This window comes from Gossypium arboreum, chromosome 11 (genome assembly GCF_025698485.1).
Source record: "Gossypium arboreum isolate Shixiya-1 chromosome 11, ASM2569848v2, whole genome shotgun sequence".
NCBI classification, from domain to species: Eukaryota; Viridiplantae; Streptophyta; class Magnoliopsida; order Malvales; family Malvaceae; genus Gossypium; species Gossypium arboreum.
Window position 1 is genome coordinate 107224676 of NC_069080.1, and position 22656 is coordinate 107247331.

The 22656-nt window shown below is 32.6% G+C and overlaps 2 protein-coding genes across 5 annotated transcripts; one reads left to right on the plus strand and one right to left on the minus strand.

The window, feature by feature from the left end:
- The first annotated feature begins 11446 nt into the window (after nucleotides 1-11446).
- On the plus strand, nucleotides 11447-15840 carry LOC108473517 (vesicle-associated protein 2-2-like). Its single transcript, XM_017775126.2, has 9 exons — nucleotides 11447-11878; nucleotides 12521-12601; nucleotides 13099-13169; nucleotides 13283-13364; nucleotides 13913-14028; nucleotides 14110-14262; nucleotides 14435-14914; nucleotides 15024-15101; nucleotides 15461-15840. The coding sequence occupies exons 2-9, from the start codon at nucleotides 12553-12555 to the stop codon at nucleotides 15572-15574; spliced, it is 1143 nt and encodes a 380-aa protein (XP_017630615.1). The 5' UTR covers nucleotides 11447-11878; nucleotides 12521-12552; the 3' UTR covers nucleotides 15575-15840.
- A 495-nt stretch (nucleotides 15841-16335) lies between these two features.
- LOC108473516 (sodium/hydrogen exchanger 2-like) lies at nucleotides 16336-22026 on the minus strand. Of its 4 annotated transcripts, none has more exons than XM_053021022.1 (16): nucleotides 21708-22026; nucleotides 21490-21561; nucleotides 20578-20884; nucleotides 20329-20447; nucleotides 19884-19981; nucleotides 19678-19737; nucleotides 19547-19593; nucleotides 19260-19454; nucleotides 19130-19176; nucleotides 18815-18881; nucleotides 18593-18693; nucleotides 18365-18466; nucleotides 18012-18150; nucleotides 17865-17927; nucleotides 17510-17593; nucleotides 16336-17014 (listed from the first exon to the last, which is right to left on the minus strand). In XM_053021022.1, the coding sequence occupies exons 3-16, from the start codon at nucleotides 20752-20754 to the stop codon at nucleotides 16682-16684; spliced, it is 1632 nt and encodes a 543-aa protein (XP_052876982.1). In that variant the 5' UTR covers nucleotides 20755-20884; nucleotides 21490-21561; nucleotides 21708-22026; the 3' UTR covers nucleotides 16336-16681. The 4 variants fall into 4 exon arrangements, with proteins under 4 accessions (XP_052876982.1, XP_017630613.1, XP_052876981.1 ...); XM_017775124.2 differs by having other exon boundaries at nucleotides 20578-20928; XM_053021021.1 differs by having other exon boundaries at nucleotides 21490-22026.
- Between the last annotated feature and the right edge of the window lie 630 nt (nucleotides 22027-22656).

Here is a 22656-nt window from a genome sequence, read left to right on the forward strand (position 1 = left end):
TTTTTCTTGTCACTTTGATACTTGTACTTTCATTTTATCAATCTTACTAGAGATAATATAATTTTCGGCTCCTGAACTTAGCAACTAGGTTCATTTTGGTATTTATTCTATTTTTTGTCCACTTTGAGATGTGAAATTGACAATTAGGTTCATTTTGGTTCCCAAACTTAAAAAATATAAAAGTTCAATGATGTCAGACTCTGAAACTGTGCTACGTCATCACTCAAAAATAAAAAAAAATTATATTAATTTTAAAGTGATGATATGATACAATCTTAGAGTGACACAATTAATATTTTAATAATCGAATCGGTGGTTGAATAGGATAGACTATCGGTTCTCGATTCAACTAGCTCGATTGGTTTGACCATCGAACCAACAATAATTAAATAAATAATTAGAAATTCACAACAATCTAAAAATATAAAAATATTATTAAATTGATTCAACTTGTACGATTTTTTGTTTTTACCAATTTCAATTAATTTTCGAGTCAATCAGTTCAACTCCTTTGTTCAAACTGTTATATCGATTAGTTTTTGGTCCGTTTAATCCAGTCTTGTTCCAGTAACACTAATCACATCACCAAATCTTGAAAGAATTCAAATTCATGAACCAAAATGTATTTAGTTGCCATGTTCAAAAACTAAAATAGGCAAAAGAAAATATAAATATCAAAAAAAATCTAATTACCAACTTTGGGACCAAAAATTGTATTATCCCATTTTATTACCTAATTCCATTTTCGGTTACAAAAGAAGACTACGTGGCTTGAAAAGTCAAATCAAATATTTCCATTTGAGTAGCTAATCCACGTCATTCAGTGAGGTAATTTTCATATTTGTATTAGTTTTAATTCCTTTAAAAAATCTCCCTATTAGGTTTTTTTTTTCTTTCTATTTTCCACTAATTTCTAGTATTATTCACTTCAATCCAACATTGATTGAAATTTGAAAGAAACCCAACATTCTGTTAATCTCAGTCTTAAATCTTAATCTTCGTTCTTCATTCCTCAATTTGAAGGATATATATATATATATATATATATATATATATATATATATATCCACCATTTGATTTTGATGATCATATCCGTTTCTGAGAATAGGCCAAATTAGAATGTCGATTTCTGGAAAAAAAAAAAAAGTTGGTGAAGTTGGGGCATAGGGTTGCCGAAAAATGTGTTATGCCCTTAAAGAGTTCCCAGGGAAGTAAGGTCTGTGCCTAAAAAAGAAAAGAGGGATGCTATGGTCAAAATTATTTAATTAAAACAATTTTAAATCTTAAATGTACCGAAAAAAATAAAACATTTTAAATATTATGATTTTTTAATCTTTTGATGAAATGATATTATAGAGTAATTCCGTTAATTAAATTATAAATACAAAACTCCCACATAGTTTTTGTTTTTCTTCGACATCCATTAAACTAATACCTTCCTTACAAATTATATTCATGCCTTCCAAGTTAAAATTAAATCTTATGGAACAAATTCATCTACATATATGGCAACATTTTAATTTGAATTCTAAAGCTGTCAAAACTTCCAAATAAATTTTTTTTTTATTAAAAACGTTAAATGCTTCGGTTATAAATAAATTATAGCAAAAAATAGTTTGCTGCGATAGCACAAAGTTTAGTTGCTAACCCTAGCATGATTAGGTTTTTTTCTATTTGATTTCATATTTTTTGAATTATATATTCATTGGCGGCGATAAACACTGGTTGTGAACTTGCAAGTTGTCGGTGATTTTATATGGAAGAGAACTTTGGTAATCTCAATATTGATGAAGATGAGGAGATCCCAGTTCACTTTACTGAAGAAGATGTGGATGTTGTTGAAGATTATAGTTGGTGTTTGATGAGACGAGTTTTAACAGAAAGCGTTGTGCACTTCATGTCCATGAGGAACACGTTGGCAAACTTATGGCACCCTTTGAGAGGGATTTCAATCACAAATATTGGAGATAAGAGGGTGTTATTCAGGTTTTATAATGAGATTGATTTTAAGAGGGTGATTGACGAGATGCCATGGTTCTTCAATAAGCATCTAATTATCTTTCATAAGATGGAGCGGGGAGAGGACCCATTGCAAGTACCACTTTTTAATGTCATATTTTGAATACAAGCCTATAATTTACCATTATGGTTTATGGCTGAAGGGATGGCACAACTTGAAAATTTTATTGGTCAGTTTTTAAAGTATGATGCGGAGTTGGTTATGAGAGGGGGAAGAAAATTTATGCTGATTAGGGTAAAGCTTGATGTTCGTGTTCCCCTGAAAAGAAAGAAAAAAGTTAATTATGATAAGAATAATTCGATATATGCCCTATTCCAATATGAGAAAATTACAATGTTTTGCTTCTTATGCACAAGGTTAGGGCATGGAGAGGGTTGCTGTCCGCTCCGTTTAACAATGGAAGATCAAGAGGTGGAGTTTGGGTGGGACAGTTCCTTCAGAGTGCAACCAATAAGAATGGCGCAGATGATAAGTCCATGGTTGCGAGAAAAGCCAAATGAGTGGGTAAGAACGAAAAAGAGAATAAGCAAGGAATAAGGCTATATACAGACAAAAGAAAACCAATTGATAAAACATAATGAGGAAAATAGAGGAAGAATAGGGGACGTCATGGGAACAATAGTTGTAACGGCTTAATTTTTAGTGATGTCGGAAATGGTGATTTGAGATCACTAAATCCGACAAGTAAGATTGAACAAGATAGTAATTTAATATTTATGAGTCAAGTAAGAATTTAGAAGAATTTGTGAATTGGTAAATTTGGTGAATTAAAATAATTCATTAGGTCAAACGGGTCAAAAACGAGGTATCGAGACCTCGAATTTGAAAACCGAGATATAAATATTTTTATAAATATTTATGGAGTGTCATTTAGTTAGTAGTAAAGTTTGGTTGAGAAATTTTAACGTTTGGGTAGTCAATTAAATAAAAAGAACTAAATTGTAACAAATGCAAAATTTGCTAGAAGGATTAAATAGCTCAAGTGTTAAAAAAAAGAGGATTTAAAGGGAAATTAAGCCTAAAAGTGAATAGGCTGGGCGGCATGGGCAAGAAAATCAGCAGAAAAATAAGGGAAATAAGGGTAAAATTGGAAATTTTACAATTTTAACATATAAAATAAGAACAAAATTAAAAAATCTAGAGATCTCTTCATATTTTCTCAGCCAAAACGCCATAGAAAGTCTGGAGAAATCTGGTTTTTCATATTTTTACATCATGTGAGTTTAATTCTTGCTTTTTCTTGATAATTTTTATGTTTTTATGACTTTTACAATTAGGTCCACTTATAGAATTCATTAGTTTTTGATTTTATGGGTGAAATTGAAGTTACCCTGGATGTTTAAGGGAATTTTATGATGAATTATTATGAAATTTAAGTTCTAATTTCATATTAAGATGGTTCAATTAAGTGATTTTGATAGGAAATGATATTTAGGACCTAATTGTGAAAAAGTTGTGAATTGAAGGTTTCTGTTGAAATTAAGAATATAAAAGGTTTTGAAATAGTCTAAAACGATAAAATAAAGTGTTTATTGAGAAAAATTAGTTCAATTGATGGGTGAATTGAGTAGGGACTAAATTGTAAAAATTGTAAATTTTAGGGTAAATGTGCAATTTTGAAAGTTGAACAGTATAAATTGTGAAGTGAAATAGAAATCAAATAAATGCTAATGAGTGGAAATATTTTATATTATAGATCAAGAATCCAAAGAAGAACGAGGAAAAGAAAAAGTTGCGGAATAGTCCCTAAATTTCAATATGTTCTACAAATCAGCTGGGTAAGTTCATATGGTTGAATTTGGATGTTTATTTGTGAATAATCGAATGATATAATGTGTTATTATATATGAATTTGTTGTGGGATTGTGAAAAATATTGTTAATGGAAAATAAATGTGGAAATGCAAATTAGGAAAAACGCAGGATTGAGTACGTTCGTTTCGTGACGTGTGATGAATTGACGGATAAGACCATGGTTGTTTCATGGCAAAGTGTGAAATGTAGGTATGGTATCATCCATACCGAGTTGTGAAAAGTAGGTATGGTATCATCCATACCGAGTTGTCAAATGTAGGTATGGAATTATCAAATCCATACTGAGTTAAGAAATGTAGGTATGGCATTTCCCATACTGAGTTGTAAAATGTAGGTATGGTATTTCAATGAGGAAAACCATACTGAGTTATGAATCGTGGCACTGAACAACGACGTACTCAATTTCGTAAGCCGTTTTCTAATTTGATAATAAGAAATACAAGAGAAGTGAACCAAATGAAAGAGATTGAGTAGTTGTTACTGTTGAGCTCAACTATGTGAATTATTATAACAGTGGTTGTGAATGGCAGGAAACCTTAGTAAACGTTTTGGTACTGTTTGGAAATATTATGTTTGATAATCATTACTTTTAAACCTATGAACTTACTAAGCTTCAATAAGCTTACTTGTGTGTGTTTGATATTTTTATGTAGATTGAATTGAAGTGAAGTTGGTAGGTCGGATAAACACAACAAAGCACACTATCCAGATCAATTCCGGTAGCTTTTGTTTTATGTTTAAAGATTTATATGGCATGTATAGAGTTTAAATGAATTGAAGTAAAGATGTTATAAACTAGTTAACAATATTTTGTACTAAAACAGTTTTTGGTTAGTAGCAGTAGTTTGAATTTGAAAATTCACCATAAATTATGAAAATCTAATTAGAGGTTGAATAAAATATGAAATTAAATCTTATTGAATCTAGTTTCATATAGAAGAAACGATGTAAGCAAAAGACTTTCATATCAGGAGATATTTGAATTTTTGTGAGTTAAGGTCAGAGTGATTTTGAGCTCCCCTATTCTGATTTGTAAAAATCATTAAAAATTGTAAAAAATAATTATGAGTCATACTATATATGTATGGATTCCTTATTGAGTCTATTTTTAATAGAAATAAACAGAATGGTTATTTGAATTCTTTACTGGGAGAAATTTGATTCGAAGTGCACAGGGGTCAGAGTAGCTAAACCCTGAAGAAGGGGAGACTTTAACTAATAAACTGTACTAATTGGCCTGACGAAAAATTCTAGAAAAAAATTAGTAAGTAGATATATGAGTCTAGATTTGGGAAAAATTTATGGATTTGAATTTCGAGTTTTTTAACTAGAGATATGATTTTTTTAGCGATTGTGACGCAGTTGGACAACTTGTCTGAAAAGTATAATATAAATTGTCTGAATTTGTTTAAGTGCTCAAATAAGTTTAGTAATGCCTCGTGCTAGACTTCGGCGACGGTCTCGGGTAAGAGGGCGTTGCAATAGTAAGGGAAACATTTAAACAATGACAAAACTCTTAAATGAATTAGCTAACGCAAGAGTTTCTATCAAAGGAAAAGAGGTAATACAGGAAGCCGAGGACAAGCCGATTGTGTTAAGGGAAGGAAAGAACAGGCAAAAGATACAATGTGAATATCAAGAAAAGACAAGTTCTTTTAAAGTGATTAGATCCAATGTTGATAATGAAATAGTGTCGACAGCTGGAAAGCAGATCGGCCAGTCGCAATGAAAATCCTAAGTTGGAACGTTCATGGGTTGGGGCAACCACGAGCGGTTCGTCGTCTCAAGAATAGTTTGAGACAAAGTCGACCCCAAATCTTGTTTCTTATTGAGACAAAAGTTAACACAAGAAGGATGGAAAGAATAAGGAAAATTTATGGTTTTGGGAATGGGATAGAAGTAGCAGCAGATAGATCAAAATGATGCTTATCTTTAAGCTGTAGGGAAGAGGTGGACATAACCTTAAGAAGTTACTCTAGTTCATACATTGACGTAATGGTAAAGGAAAAGAAAGAATCATTAACATGGTGATTTATTGGTTTTCACGAAACGCCCATGAAAGGTTTACGAAAGGAATCATAAAATTTATTAAGATAATTGGGAAGAGATTGTAACTTACCATGGGTAGTGATGAGAGATTTCAACGAGATAATATTTTCGTTTGAAAAGAAAGGTGGTCATGTAAGAGACGAGAGACAAATGATTGTTTTTTGTGATGTTTTATGGATTGTAACTTAAGTGACTTAGGTTTCTCCGAACAATGGTTTACATGGGAGAGGGGAGGGTTGCCAAACAATAACATTAGAGAGAGACTTGACTGAAGCATGACAAATACAAGATGGTGGGAACTTTTTCCAGGCTACTCAGTTGAACACTTACAACACAGTATTTTTTATCACTGTCCGATTATGCTTAACACAATAGGAATAATTAGTGGACGCACTCTAGCAAGACCATTCCTTTTTCGATTTAATGCGGATTGGATGTTGGAAGAGAATTTTGAAGAGTAGGTGATTAAAGGATGAAGACCATGTGAAGGAGATATTACAAAAAATTATCTATACTTAGATAGAAATTGAGTAGATGGGCTAGCATGAATAAGGCAATTAGAGAAGGAAGAAAACAAGATTTATATTTAGGTTGAGGGAGTTGGCCAAAGACAATCCCATTGATGAAGTACTTGCACAACTAACGAATATAAAGATAGCTTTAAATATTGGAGCAGCAAAAGAAGAAATTTTTTGGGAGTAAAAGGCAAGGGTAAACTAGCTTAAAATGGTAGATTGAAATACATCTTTTTCCATAAGGTGGCAAATGGTCGTAAGAGGAAAAACACAATCAGGGGTATTAACGACGTCAATGGAAGATGGATGGAATGAGAGATTGAGCTCATTGATGTTGCTTCCAAATTCTTTAAAGAACTGTTCACGACAAAAACAGTAGGCCAATGTGATAGGATTTTCGAGAATGTCCAACCTTGTATAACTGGAGCTCTAAATGAGGAACTGATGGTTGATTTTCAAAAAAAAAAAAAAAAAAGAAGTTCTTGAAGCAGTGAAATTAATGCCAACTCTTAAAGCATCAGGTAAGGATGGCTTTACTATTTTTTTCTTTCAAAAATATTGGCAGGATATAGGGGATGATATTTGTAGATACTGTCTGGTTGTGTTAAAATAAAGTAAGGATATACAAGAAATCAATAGAACAAATATTATTTTAATCCCTAAGACAAGCTCACCAAATAATGCGAGTCAATTTAGACCAATCAGCCTGTGCAATGTAATTTTTAAAATTATATCAAAGATGCTGTAAATAGATTTAGGAAGGTATTGGATATATGTATTGACGAACATCAAGGTGCTTTCATCCCAAGAAAGCAAATTACATGTAACACCCCTAACCCGTATCCATCGCCAGACTAGGGTTAAGAGGCGTTACCGGACATATTAGAACATTTCGCAATCATTTCACAATCAAAAGTCATACATCGTCATATCATAGTCAAACATTAACATTAAGTCCCTTTCTTAGGTCAATGAGACCATAGACATGCATTAGGAAGAGGTCGGGACTAAACCGAACACATACAAAATTTTTCCAAAACTTAACAATTCTTCTAAGTTATATAGGTCACATGCCCGTGTGAACAGGCCATGTGCCTCACACGGCATTAGACACGCCCGTGTGTCTAGGCCGTGTCAAAATAGGGCATACATACTGACTTGTTCACACGGCCACAAGACACGCCCATGTGTCTTGGCCTTAGTCGACATTAACTTGGGTCACACGGCTAGCTACACGCCTGTGTGCCTTGGACGTGGTCGAGCCTGACTTACAATTGTAGGGTACCCCAAGGGACACACGACCGTGCAACATGACTGTGTGTCACACACGGTTGAGACACATGCCCGTGTCTCTACCCATGTGGACAAAATAAGCCATTTGAATAGCCAATTTGCCACCCCAATTCGGTCAAACCTACAAGTACCAAACCAAGCATATATGCACAACAATTTAAGCCAATTTCTATACCAAACCATACATTATTCATGTCATTACATTCTCAACAAATTCGAATCTCAATTCATTAACCAAATCATAGCAAATCTAAACTAAAATCATACCAAAGCATATGTTTCAATACATCATTCAATCTCATGATCAAAACTTACCAAGACTTATCAACATTGACCATTTCTTTTGGTCATTCAAAACATATCATATGGTTCATAATGCATTACATATCATATAACATTTCCAAACCATAAGTTCAAACACAAGCTAGCCATATCACATGGCATGATATATACATTACAAAACAAATCCAAACACTACTAGCCTATACATGCCATACTTCAAAATATACATTTTCAAAATGGTACCAAAATAAGATTCGATAGTGTGGTGATGATCCTCGACGATCCCCGAGCTCCCAATAGCTACGATATCTATAAAACAATGCAAACACACACAAAGTAAGGTTTCAAAAGCTTAGTAAGCCATATACAAATAAACTTATCATTCAAGACATATAAGCATCATCAATTTACATATACTTTGTAGCCAAAAACTAACACAAACCTCTTGCTCATATACATGTTACATAATCTCAATTCATTTACACGTATAACATATGCTCACATACTTAGATCATATATCATCATTTGCTTGTATACTTACCTTTCATTCTCAAACATAATGTACAATTTAAAAGTACCTGAATCAGATACAATTTCACAAGCCATTCATTTTCTCAGAATGCCCGTTTGAACTATTTAGAAACATAAAGATACACGGATAGCTCGGAAAACATATACAATGCCAATGTCCCAGACGTGGTCTTACATATAATAAAACATTGATGCCACTGTCCCAGACAGGGTCTTACACGAAATCAGATATGATGCCAATGTCCTAGACATGGTCTTACACTTAAAACAGAAGTCGATGTCAAGGTCCCAGATGTGGTCTTACATGATAACACATATCGGAATCTTATGTCATGACATATGTATCCTAACTATTCCTAGGATTCGTATGATACTTTTCAAACGTCGGAACTTTGTCGATACTTTCTCAAATAACAAATATTTAGCTCAAACATTCATTCATCACAATTCAATATCATATGAATAATAAGAATTCAATTCAGACACGTTTATTGTATATTGACTTACCTCGTACGAATTTAGATAGACTAAATTGGCTACTCGACGACTTTCGACTTTCCCCGATCTAATTCCGTATTCTTTAATTCTTGATCTATATAAATTCAAATTTAACTCATTCGCTTTCATGTTCATTCAAATAAATCTGCAAACACATATTTAGGGCAATTTGCAAACTAGCGCTTACATTTTCAAGTTTTGACACTTTAGTCCCTAATTCACAAAATCACAAAATACACATAATATGCATATACTCATGCTTGGCCAAATATTCATAGCATTCATACAAGTCCACACATTTCATTTATTTCATATTTTAGTCCTTCAATTCATAAATTTCACAATTTAGCCCATTTTACTCAAAATTACAAAAAATCCAAAGACAAAAGATATTAACCCAACATTAAACTTTCATATTTCATCATTTAACAACATAAAACTCATGAATTCATCCATGGCACATTTCAAAATTATCATCAAAATCAGAAATTGAGGCATGGGCTTAGTAAAACACAAAGCAGCGATCACAAAAACGTAAAAATTATCAAAAACAGATTAAAACACATACCTTAATCAAAGATTTCCTTAGCCGAACCCTAATGTTCTTTTTCTTTTATTTTGTTCATCAATTTTCGGCAAAAAATGGATATTAATGGCCATTTTCATGCTTTTGGTTTTATTTTAATTATCATATTAACTAAATTCCCATTTTATCCTTTGTTATAAAACTAATAAATAAATAAACACAAGGCCATTAGTGTCCATTAAACATGTAAATGGCATATTAACCACATAAGGACCTCTCAAATAATAAGCCAAATCAAATAGGCACTTTTAACATATAAAAGACAACTTTTACATTTTATGCGATTAGGTCCTTTTATCAAATTGAGCATACCAACAATTAAATTTTCATACGAAACTTTTACACATGCTAATTCATATATCATAAGCACAAAAAATAATATTTAAATATTTTTTAACTCGAATTTGTGGTCTGGAAACTACTATTCCGACTAAGGTTTAAACCAAACTGTTACATTATAGATAATATATTAGTAACTTATGAAATCCTACATTCATTTAAAAAGACAAAAATAAGAATAACTTGATCATTTGCTTAAAACTTGACATAAGTAAAGGCGTGTGTGAGCGACTATTGGGTGGTAGCATGGGCCCCCCTAAAATGTAAAATTGTATTTTAGACTCTTAAAATTTTTTAAAAATTTTAAATTAGTAAAGGTAAAATTGCACTTTGACCCCTTAAAATTATAAAAATTTAATTTAATCCTTTATAAATTATAAAGATATAAACTATAAAAAATTAAAATTTCATCCGACTCCCCTAAAAAATTTTTCTGGCTTCGCCATGAGGGTATGTCAAGGTTTAGTGGAGCTTTATATAAAAGATGATGGAAAAAATGGGTTTATGTAATGGTTGAGTAAATTTAATTATGAAATGTGTCACTACAGTGACATATTCGACGGTTTTGAAGGGGATACAAGGTGGAGATTTTAAGCCTAGTAGGAGACTGAGACAGGGCGACCCCTTATGCCCTTATTTATTATTTGCGCACAAGGATTTTCCAATCTTATTATAATGGAGGAGGCGTCAACACCAGTTGAAGAGATTGTTAATAATTAAAGGATTGGAATCGAATGTGACTGTTCTTAAAAGGTAAGGACTGAATCAAAAAAATGGGTGAGTTTAGTTTCCGAAAGAACTCAATTGGAAGCAGAGGGCTAGATATTTTAAAGGTCTATTTCCCCAAAAGGGGTGCGAAGCATTAGCCTCTGTCTTTGATGCGATAATGGAGATTGAACGTTTTGGAGGAGACGAACGACACTGTTGTCTTTAGGTTTTGTTTTGATTGTTTTTTATTTTGTTGTTTTTATTTTTTATTTTTTATGGGTACACCGTTTGGTGGCCCTTTTGCTGGTGGACAGCTAGTTTACTTTCTTGGCTTTGTAACTGTTCGTTTTTGCATTTATTAATTGCATTAGTTAATTATTTCAAAAAAAGCACTTTTTACCTTTTAAGAAAATATATTTTTTCGACTAAGAATTTTGGAATTGGGTTAACTGTTAAATAAATTTAATCATTAATTTTTAATCCAATCAATTTCACTATGAATTTAGTTTCAATTAAATAAATTATTAAAATTATCATAATAATTTAAAAAATAAAAATTATAAAATTGATTTAACCATTGGCTCAACAAAGTCAATTATTTTTTTTCTTTTGCTCTATATTTATGTATTGTCGGTATATATTAAACAGTCTTTATTCTAATTAGTCAGTTCGATTTTAACAACTTTGTTTACAACAATGTCTAAATCCAAAAATTTAAATATATTTTAGAAAAAATTATAAAAAATTAGAAATTTCACACAATAAAATAACAATATAAAGTAGGAAAATGATAAGGAAAGGAAATCGAAGGTTAAACCGAGGCAAGGCCCAAAAGGCAAGAAGTAAAACAAAACGGAGTGGGTTAGTGAAGGAAACGGCGGGTACAACTAACGCTCCAGCCTTTTGGTTTTCTATTTAAAAGCTTTGCTACCTTTTATGCTTGTCTTTCACTTCCCAACTTCATAGCTTTTTTTTTCTTCGCCACTCCCCATTTCACCTCTCCCACCACCAAACCCCAAACAACTCTCTCTCTCTCTCTCTCTCTCTCTCTCTCTTTCTCTCTATAAGGCAATTTCTGGGACTATCCGCTTTGTTTTCTTTATTATTATTATTATATTTTTATTCTAGAATTTTATATTCTATTTAAATTCTTCACTTTCACGCTATAAATCCGCTCTCCGTTTCACTCCCTTTCCCCTTCCTCTCTCTTTTCTCTTTGCCACAGATTCCTTCGCTGATACCGGTAAGCTTTCCCACTTCCGATTTCCACAAAAACGTTGTCGTTTTCTTCTCTAGTCTTTTTTTTTTGCTCTGAATTTCATGCTCTGTGGAAACTCGAGACCTGGAAAACGATGTTGTTTGACTGGTTTTTTTGGCGAGTTTTGATAATCGTATTTAAAAGAAGATGATAAGATGTCGGTGCCATGACGTTATTCTCGTTTCTCTTGAGTTGAAACTCGAGTCAGTACTGAGTTTGTCTGAGCTCAAATTTTTCGCTGCTTAACTTTGAGATCTTAGTGATATATTTTGTTGTTGTTGTTCTGAATCAAAAGGAAAATGATCCGAGTTGAAGCGAGTCATTATTGCGATTTTGCTTTGAGAATTTTAAAACATATTCTGCTCTTTTTTTTCTACTTTGATTTCAAAACTTCGTCTCCTCGAACCCGAATCATCTCTTATTTTGAATCCAAACAGAGTTGTTTTGAGTCTGATCCGAGTCAAAGCGCGTCACAACTCGATTTAGTGTCGACTTCATCTTCTTCTTCTTTTTAAAATTATACCTTCATATTTATTCTAAATTCGGATATTTTGCAAAATGAAAAAGAAAACCTCATCATTTCATTTGGATCATATTGCTGATTAGTTTGATAATTACTATGCGCAGATTAAGGTTTGGTGACTAAGTGAGGAAGGAAAATGAACACGCAACTTTTGGAGATTGAGCCAAAGGAACTTAAATTCGAATGTGAGTACATAATTACTTGATTGCCCCTTCTGTTTTTGCTGCGTAAAGTATTTTTATAATAAATTAGATAAAGTAACTTTTCATTCTTTAATCTTTTCTATTATAAGAAAATATTATCTATTATTTAGAATTATTTTCTTTGTTTGGTCACTAAATACGCGGATGAAACAAGGAGTTGTTTAAACCTGTTTGTTTTAACGCTTCTTTTTCTGAAAAATAAAATATTAAAATATGGTAGTAAGCAAAATTCGTGCTTATTCTTTGAATCTAGCATATTAGATCTGAATATTAATGATTTTAATATTTTTCCGCCCTCATTCTGCAACCTTATTGTGAAAAAGATGCTAAAAAGAATTAAGGCTTCATTTCTTTTTTGTAGCATTTATGTTTATTTTTGTGGGTTTGTGGTGAAAAAACTGGAGGGGTTAATATATTCATAATTTCTTTATCTCCGATATTTATTTATTTCTGATTTAAATTTATTTTTTGTTTGTTAGTTATATTGAAGAAGCAAAGCTCCTGCTCGATTACGCTTACAAATAAAACTAACCAATATGTTGCTTTCAAGGTCTGAGCTCTTATCCTTTAAAAAAAAATTGAAATTTGAAAGGTTTATTTCGTGGGATAGAATATTTTAGAATGCTGGATTCCAATGTAATTGAAGCAATGATATCTGTACAGGTTAAAACTACATCTCCGAAGAAATACTGTGTACGGCCTAATGTTGGCATCATTATGCCAAAATCAGCTTGTGGTTTTACAGGTAAGGAGTTTCTGTACTTAATTTATTTTATGATTCATGCTATGTGCACGTAACAAATGAATGTGAAAGCTTAAGTGGCTTTTAATCTAATAATGGCTCACGACTAATGATATAAGTATATTAAGATCAAGTTATCATTACAAGTTATGGGGTCACTTGGCTGAGGGACCCTAGATGTTTTCAATTATTTTGCCGTCTGAGAAAGGCAAAGATTGGGATTTGATAAGGGTTTACTTTTTCAGCTTTTCATGTGCTTTAAATGCCTGGGCATTTCGTCTGTATCAGCCAGTTGCTTTTCAGTTTGATAATTCATGATTAATTTGCTGAGATTGCAAATCCTGTGAGGCAACAAAAAGTAAAGAATATTAAACACTTTTGACGAATGATAATCTGATAATCTTCACCTTTAGGACAATCTGCCATTTGATGTCCCACGATGCTACTTACATATAAAATACGATCCTGAATTTCTCATATGATGTTCTTTGTCAAATTTCTACCCTGTCCTATACTATATATATTCTCACCATTGTTCTTTTTTCGTTTAGTTACCATGCAAGCTCAGAGGGAAGCCCCTCCTGATATGATATGTAGAGATAAGTTCTTAATCCAAAGCACAGTTGTCCCAGTAGGAACAACTGATGAAGACATTACATCTGCCACAGTAAGTGATTTTCTGCCCTCCTTGTGCTTTATTTGATAATATTAATTAGTCAGTGGCTTTCGCTCATTGTGTGCTTGACAGTTTGTCAAGGACAGTGGAAGACATATTGAAGAGAACAAGCTTAAGGTTGCCCTTGTCAGCCCTTCTGATTCGCCAGTGCTATCACCAATTAATGGGACAATGAATCAGGGAATGGATTATGATAGAGTTGAGACTTTTGCAACACTTCCAACGGTTAGATCAACGTCATCTATTTTTGTAGCCCTTAAAATTCGATTTACTTCAACTCTTAACTTATATGATTAGTATTCTTTATAATCTGAAAGGAATTTTTTGTTTGAATATGAGATTTAAAAACAAACTTCAAGTATATTAATGAAGCTTATACATTTAAGCTCTGTGTCAGGTTGTGACGATTGAGGAATCAAAGATGAGAAATACTGAGGATTTGAAGCCAACAAAGGATGCAGAGTGGAATTCAAGGAAAGATATGTTATATGAGGAGAAATTAAAACCAAAGAAGGATGCAGAGCTGAAGCCCATGAATGATATATTTGGTGACAATTTAAATATAATAAAAGACACTGAACTGAAGCCAAAGACGGATGCAGAGCTGAAGCCAATGAATGATATTTTTGGTGACAATTTAAATATAATAAAAGACACTGAACTGAAGCCAAAGAATAATTCTTTCAATAGCAAGGAGTTAAAGCCGGTGAAAGATGAGGAATCAAAGCCAATGGAGGATATTCTAGAGACCGAGGAATTGAAGCCTGTGAAGGATTACAAGGTGAAAACATTGAAGACTGATGAGGATCTTAAGTTTGCCAAAGATATGGAGGAAATGAAATCAAAATTAAGTGACCTTGAATCAAAGCTAGGCAAGGTAAGTTAACAAGGCTTGATAATGACGGTTAAAAAAAGGTCATGTTATGTTTTGCTGTCATTTAATTCGAATCCGTTTTCAATAACACTAGTAGTCATTTCCGTTTCAGGCTGAAGCAACCATTTCAAAACTGACAGAGGAGAGGAGGTTAACGGTTCAAGAGAGGAAGACCTTACAAGAGGAACTGGTAAGTTATTCTCCTGTGCATTCATCTTCTCGTAGATTCTTGTTATATATATCTGAGATCAAGTGTTCAATCTCATAAAGTCAATAAATGTGATGCCACTTTTGCGGGTGATTTTCTAGGCTTTTTAGCTTTTGACCTGTTAATGATGAATGGTCAGAATGTGTGTCCTCAGACGTCTTCTTTTTTCTCACAGTCTTAGAGTAGGCCAGTTATTGTTTTTGACCATCTAATAATCCTTCTACCTTTTACCTCTTAGGTAAATCCATTTTTAGAGGGGCTATTTCTTTACCAAAACAATGTTTTGAGTTTAGATGAAAGATGTTTAAAAATATTTACAGTAAAAGTCCGTATCTATGCAGGCGCTGTTGAGGAAAAAGAGTGATGTAAGAAGAGTTCAAGTTGGATTTCCTCTCCTATTTGTGTGTATGGTAGCAATTGTAAGTATGTTTATGGGGTACCAAATGCAGCAGTGACAAAACTATACTTCATGTGATGGCGTGATCCCGCAACAATAATGCAGTGGGTTTGTTAATAGTTAGGAGAAGATTGTAGTTATTTTTCTCAACATAGCAAGTGTGCACATTATTTTATAGGGATGGTAATATAAAGCAAAAAAATTGTTTTGTGAACGTTTGTGGTTAGCTGGTTGGCGAAAAGGAAAAAGAACATATGAGGTAACCCATAGATTAGAAGTTTATGCATATAAATATTATTTTCATTTAAACTTTTACAACCAAAATGCCCTCAGATAATTTAATTTACTGAACCGTTTTTTTTTTTAAAACAAAGGAAGCCTTTCTTAGAAAATAAGAGAAAATGATTATATGATTTTAAATGTTGAATGAACAAAAACATGTGTATATATATATATATAAATAGTTAGGTTTTCGATCTATTTTGTATACTATCCCTAAAACATATCCTTTATTAGAGTTAAAACTGATCATATTTATTATCATAAAGGAAAAGTAATTAATTATTTGATTTGAACAATGAACATGTGAAATATCATATATATGTATGATATGCAGCTTTTCAAAAATTAAAATTAATGCGCATTATTCCATTTTCTAGAAATGAACTGAATATCACATATATAATCAAATCAATTTCGCGATCATTAGTTTTCAAATTCTAAAAATATTATTTTTACATATTATGAGAGGTAACAAGCTAGTTAAAAATAAAATAAAATCCTCTATTTTTAACTTATGAATAAAAATAACGATCAGAATTCAATAAAAATAAAAACTAATCACACTGATATAAACACAAAATAAATACTCGTATACGTACAAAATAGAATGGCAAACCTACCCCTAAGCTTCACTCAGATCATAAATATTCTTAAATGTCAAATGGAAAGATAGCATCAGGTGCGAAGGTAGTTTCGGGGAGAATAAACAAGAACCTCTTGAGGAAACTTGAAAACCAACAAAATATAGCCTATACATGAAACATACATTCCAGAGGCAACTACAAAGCATACCGCACTGGCTTCTCGCCAGAAGCATGTTTTTTGCAACCGACTGCATTGTTATATTACATGTACATTTTTGTAGAGATCTTGTTCAACCACCTCATTGCCATTGAGGCAGATTAGGTTCACTCCTTTCTGTTGGGGAGCCAGGAACGAAGGGCACAAAACCCCGGCCACCAAACATAGGGCGCATGAAGGCATTATCAAACTTTCGCCAATAGTAATGAACAGTGTGTGCTGGAGTTGTAAGAAGTGCACGAATGCTGTTTGGTCGATGAACTCCAATTAAACTATCATCAAAAGAGTCCTGGCCGCTTCCGAGAAATGGTGCCTCCATTGATTTTGGAGTAGATTGGTCTGAGAGCATGCTGGCTGTTGGTTTGGGATGAGGCAGCAAGAACCTTATTAGAGGTTTAGTCATTAAACCAAAAACCTGAGCACAACCACAAGAAGTATAAGAGATTTAGTAACACTCCCAAGAAACTGTTATGATTACAACATAAGAGAACAGAGACTCGCAAAGAGATGCAAAAACAAACTGTTTTTACTCGAAAACACAACACAAAAGCATAAATATGTCAAAACTTTTATATAACACAATCATTAACTTACTACATTTTATAAAAATATATAACATCTTAAAGATGATGCCGACATAGTAAATAACACAAATCGTCAGGTCCACAAAAACTAGGATCTACATCTTAACAATAACCATTCTCATACAATTAGAACTTTCTATGAATCAACAGCTTATGCGACAAAAGCTCAAATAACCAATGATACTTGAAGCATTAATGCTGAAGCAAAGGCTTCAACATCTCAAAAAGTAAATTAAAGAAAAGAAAAATAAGGATAAAATGCTAAACATTTGAAAGAAACCATCAAATCTATGCACAGCTAAAATTGAAGGCAGGAGACATCTTACCACAGTGCTGAATAGAACAATGGTTATGGTGCTTGTAATCATAATTGCATTTCCTCGCAACTGAGTATGGCCCCCCCTTGTAAACTGCATTTATGCATTACGTGAAAGTATATCAGATGATATCAGTTTGAACTTATTTTCAAACATGCATATATTTGAATTTCTTTATGATCTTCTAGCCAACTTAAATAAGCCTGAATGTATTGACTTGTAATAAAAAAAAATGCTTACTTATTTCAAACATGCATATATTTCTATTTCCTCATAATTTTCTGGCCAACATTAACACATCAAAGCTCTAGATCTATAATAATAATAAGCTTCCCTTATAACTGAAATAACAGTAAGCCTTTACCTGATTATATGCAAGTGCCATAGATACAGCGCCTCTCATGAGCCCAGCCCACCATATTATAATCTAAATAAAGAAATACAGAGAGAAGTAATGTCAAATATCATCAATTGATTTGAAAGCAAAAAGTTAAACACCAAGAACACGTACTTGTTCCCTGAAGCTGATTTTCTCACTAGTTGATTTCTTTGCCAAGTTGGATAAAAATGACAGGGGAAACACAAAAGCCGCTCTTCCAACCATAACAAGACCCATCAGCACAGCACTAACAGCAACTGACGTTCCAGGGCTACAAAATGGAGATCAAACACAATGAAAAACACCAGCTCATCGGTAAATGGAAGTTATCTTGTACAAGTTGCATCGAAGAAAAGGGAAATGGAAGAGAAAATCTAAACTATATATTTATCAGATAGTCAAGACACATATGACTCATTAATTTACAATTTACCAAAATCATGTCAAAGAGTACTTCCTTGCAGGTACAGGTGCAAAGACCATACCTATCACTGACAAATCTCCACTTCTCCATGTCCAAAGCATCCATCCCGACATAAAGAAAGAGAAAAGTCTCAGCAACAAATGACAAGGTAGCAAAGGCATGCCTGAGTATAAACAAAAGAACTGAATCAATTGAGGCACATAAAGAGTTAAAATAGGGAATTTTTTTCCTCCTAATATCAATGATGCATGACCTCTATTGCCCTAAAATAACACTGGAAGAAACATACTTTGTAGTTACTCTTGAACTCTCAGTAACATTGTGCCAGGTATAATGTGACATCACAATCCCACAAAAGAATACTGTAAGAATGCCACTCAAATAGAACAGCTGCAAGCGAGGCAACATTAGAGTTATGTAGTATGCAAATAACCATCAAATTTAGAAAGTTGTATCAGAAAAAAGGAGGGGCTGGAAGAAACTGCCATATTCTTGCTAACAAGAGTCTTACTTCAGCCATGATATACGAAAGGTATGCCATAAGCATCATAAGAGCAAATTCACGATCTGTTGAGTGCCTGAATCATATTAAAATCAAGTAGATTCAATAATTAGTTCAGAACTTCAAAAATAATAAAATTATGTTCAGTTAAGGTCCTCGGTTAAGTAAAATTTTCAAAATGACAAATGACACTACTTTTGTGTAACCCTTCATAGCGTGGCACAGGAAGAGATTCTTTTATAAGTATTTCAAGGTTGTTTAATGTATAGACGACAATTATGGAAAAGCGAGTTGATATGAAAACCCAGAAAGCATTGAAAATACCTTCCAAAGTACAACTTTTTGATGATGTAAGCACTAACCAACCCAACCTGAAATGAAAAGAAAAATATCACACCTTGGTGGAAGCACAGTGTTCACAGAATGAATCAGGTTTGTACGAAAAGACACTTACAATCACTCCCAGCATAGTGCTTGCTAAAAATAAATACAAAAAGCTGCCAATAAACTCCAGAAGAATTCTAGGACTGGTATTAACGAGGTCAAAACTCTGGATTGCATTGAAAAGCACCACAGATGTTGCATCATTTACAACACCCTCTCCAAAAACCAAACTGTAGAGTAATGGAGTCTCATCCTGATTAAGCACCTGCATCATCAGGAACAGTTCCATTTTAGCAAGTTGGTATACTAGTTGTTCCCGTTTAGAAAAAAGATACTATAATTTCAATTTATGCATACCTGCAGTGTGCAAACAGAATCTGTCGCAGCAAATATTGCACCAATTGCTGAAAGTCAAAGGAAACAATAGTAAGACACCAAAACATTCACAAAGTCATTTTGGAAAATAAGGGAAAAATAAGGGCTAATACCTAGAAAGTCTCCAATGTCTAAGGAGCCAATGTCCATTTCCTTGAAGAAGTTAATTACACCTGTTACAACCGGAAAAATTAGTCTTGGCAATACAAAGACATACATCAACAAATTAAGCCGACACCTAACACTGCCAATGGTAAGAAAATAAAATACAATGCATCTGCACTACTGTATATTGTCTCCATAAGGTCGTTGGAAATACCTAAAGAGATAATTGTACAAGATATTAGTGTACCAACAGCCCCAAAAAGCATGATGGTGATAAAGTTACGGAAAAATTGCTTCTTTTTCACCTGAAACCTGGCAGAGAAAGCAGAGATCAGAAAGGCTTTAGGAAAGCAAAATATTAACTAAATGCAGCCATCATTATTACTCTAAAGAAAATTTAAATAAAACATCAAACCTTAACGTAGAAAAGACATCTATGTTCCTCTGTTTACAGCAATGAAAACATTGGGGAATTCTCAATGCACTCAAGTTCAAGCCAGAATAGAGACTCGGGAATGGGTATTTAAACAAAACAAAGCTTCACATTTGACAAGTATTATATGTCCATCTATTTTACCTTTTACAAGGTATAATAAATTATCTTCATATTTTCCTTTCACAAGATAAATTAAAATGAAAATGAAAGATAACAAACTTACCCAGCATTGAATATAATAGGGGGCAGAAGATAGATAAAGAACAGATCTTCACTGAAGACTAAAAGATGAGAGCTTTTACCCCCACTTGTCAACAAAATAATGACCCCAGTAAAAACACCCTGCCAATAAAAGTAATTTAAATCGAAGACATCAGACAAGAAAAACATACAAAACCAAGCAATCAAAACTTAGCTGAATTGTCCATGAATGACAAAATCCACGTCAACAGATGTTAAGAGAGAAACTCACAATGATAAGGGCAGTAATTGATTCGTTCATCCATCTATTCTCCTCCAAAAGATGACCAATCACAATGCAAGCACAAAGAAGCGCTACAAATATGTTCATGGAGACCACAGACGCATGGTCTGAAGTAGATAGTGTCTGCAACTTAGTAAAGACAGCAGCTAACTGCGGAGCCACCATATTGACCTCTTTTTAAATCAAATTTTATTAAACAACCAATTCCTTCTAACTGAAACAGTTGTAGTCCAAGGCTTCAGATTTAAGCTCTCCTTCAACAATGTAAATCTTCGAAAATTTTTATGTCTCTGAACTGTCCATTTCAAGAAGTTTCTAATCTTAAAATCCTTAAGCACTCTGCATTATAATAAGCAAACAGTTAAAAGTAACCTATTATTCTGCAAATCTCAATTTTTTTTCCCATTTTTCATTCTTTATGTTCTGTTCTTGTGGTTGACTGTTGTCTTGGACAGTTGAAGGTGAAATTGAGGAAAAGAAAATCATTAACTTCAATTATATAGAAATATTTTCTTTCATTTTTTTTTAAAGTAGGAAATACGAAGAATTGAAGAAAGGAGAAGAATTTAGAACTCTTTTCAGTTATGGAACTCAGTTATCAATGATTTTTCTAACTGAAAAAGAAAAGAAATAATATATGCTTTCTTTTCATTCCTTCGCTTTCTCAGCGACCAAACTTTTCTTTAAAAAATCAAATTCAATTGAAAAAAAAATGAACAAAGACAGCATTTCTAAATATAATTAATCTTTTTTTTTTTAATTATAACTGCTTTGCAATTTCATTGAATCAAAACAGCAACTCACTACTAAAAAGATTCACAATTGTTAACTCCTTTTCTTTCTTTTCCTCTCATTATCTCAGCAAACAAACATGCGAATGAAAACAAAATTACAACTTACCGAATCGTTTTGGAGAATCAACATCATGCAGCAACAAATCATCCTTGTTTCAGCTCCGTTCAATTTTCTTCTCTAAATTAGCAAATAATTTGCGATTTTATTGAACCAAAAAAAAAAAAAACGGACAGTTTCAAAGAGACGAGTAAATTCGAAGAGAGAGCTTGAGAAAACAAAAACAAAAAAGAAAATCCAATGTTTCACTGTTTATGGAGCTTTACCCACGTGAATCTTCGACTTTCTCACCAACAAATTGCCACAATTTTCCTCTCTTCTTTTTTCAGCTTAAAATCTTCGCTTTCGATGGGAGCGAAAAACGATCAAAATCAAGACTGTGTTGAAGGAAATAAGAAAGGAACTTTAAATTTACAGTAAAATTATTTTTAAAATGGAAACGTGATCGCCGGGGACTGATTAACACAAATAATAGTGTTAGAATACGGTAAAAATGGAAATTTTTAAAATGCAAAATCGAATTTGAACTGTCTTATTTGTTGAGTGATAATTTCATAGGATATCACGTGGTTTTGACGATGGTTTCATGTGAATCTGGACGTACGCGAGTAATCGTAAGTTGGTAAGACACGTAACAGCTAACAACTTTAACTCTCCCTCCTTTGGAAAACAGTTTAAATTCATTTACTTAAATAAAAATAAAAATATAAACTAATTGATGGGCAAAAATAATAAAAAATAAATAAACTAATTTAAACAAAATTTTAAAAATTAATTATTAATTTCCTTTTCTCTGGAAAAAAATCATTCATTATACATAACTAATCTACTAATTGATATTATTGTGATTATAATTATAATTATTATGAATTATGATTGAACTTTCTTTTTATTACCGCCGCCCTTTCATGGTTAATTTTATTTTAAAAATATATGAGTGATTTTATTTTAAAATGAAATGAATTTATATAACATTATATTTGTAGTTAAAAGTAGAATACATGAAATAATTTGACAGATAGCTTAAACTTGATTATTTTATGAATTTAGTGAAGTTTAAAAATAAAAATAAAATCAGTATATTACTGCAGTAACGTGATTGGCTAAGTATAAGTATTACAAAATTATTAATTAAAATAAATTGAAATGGGGTGTGCATGTGATCCGATCTATTTATTTAGGTTCGAATGAAAAGGAAGTCTCACGAGCAATCTC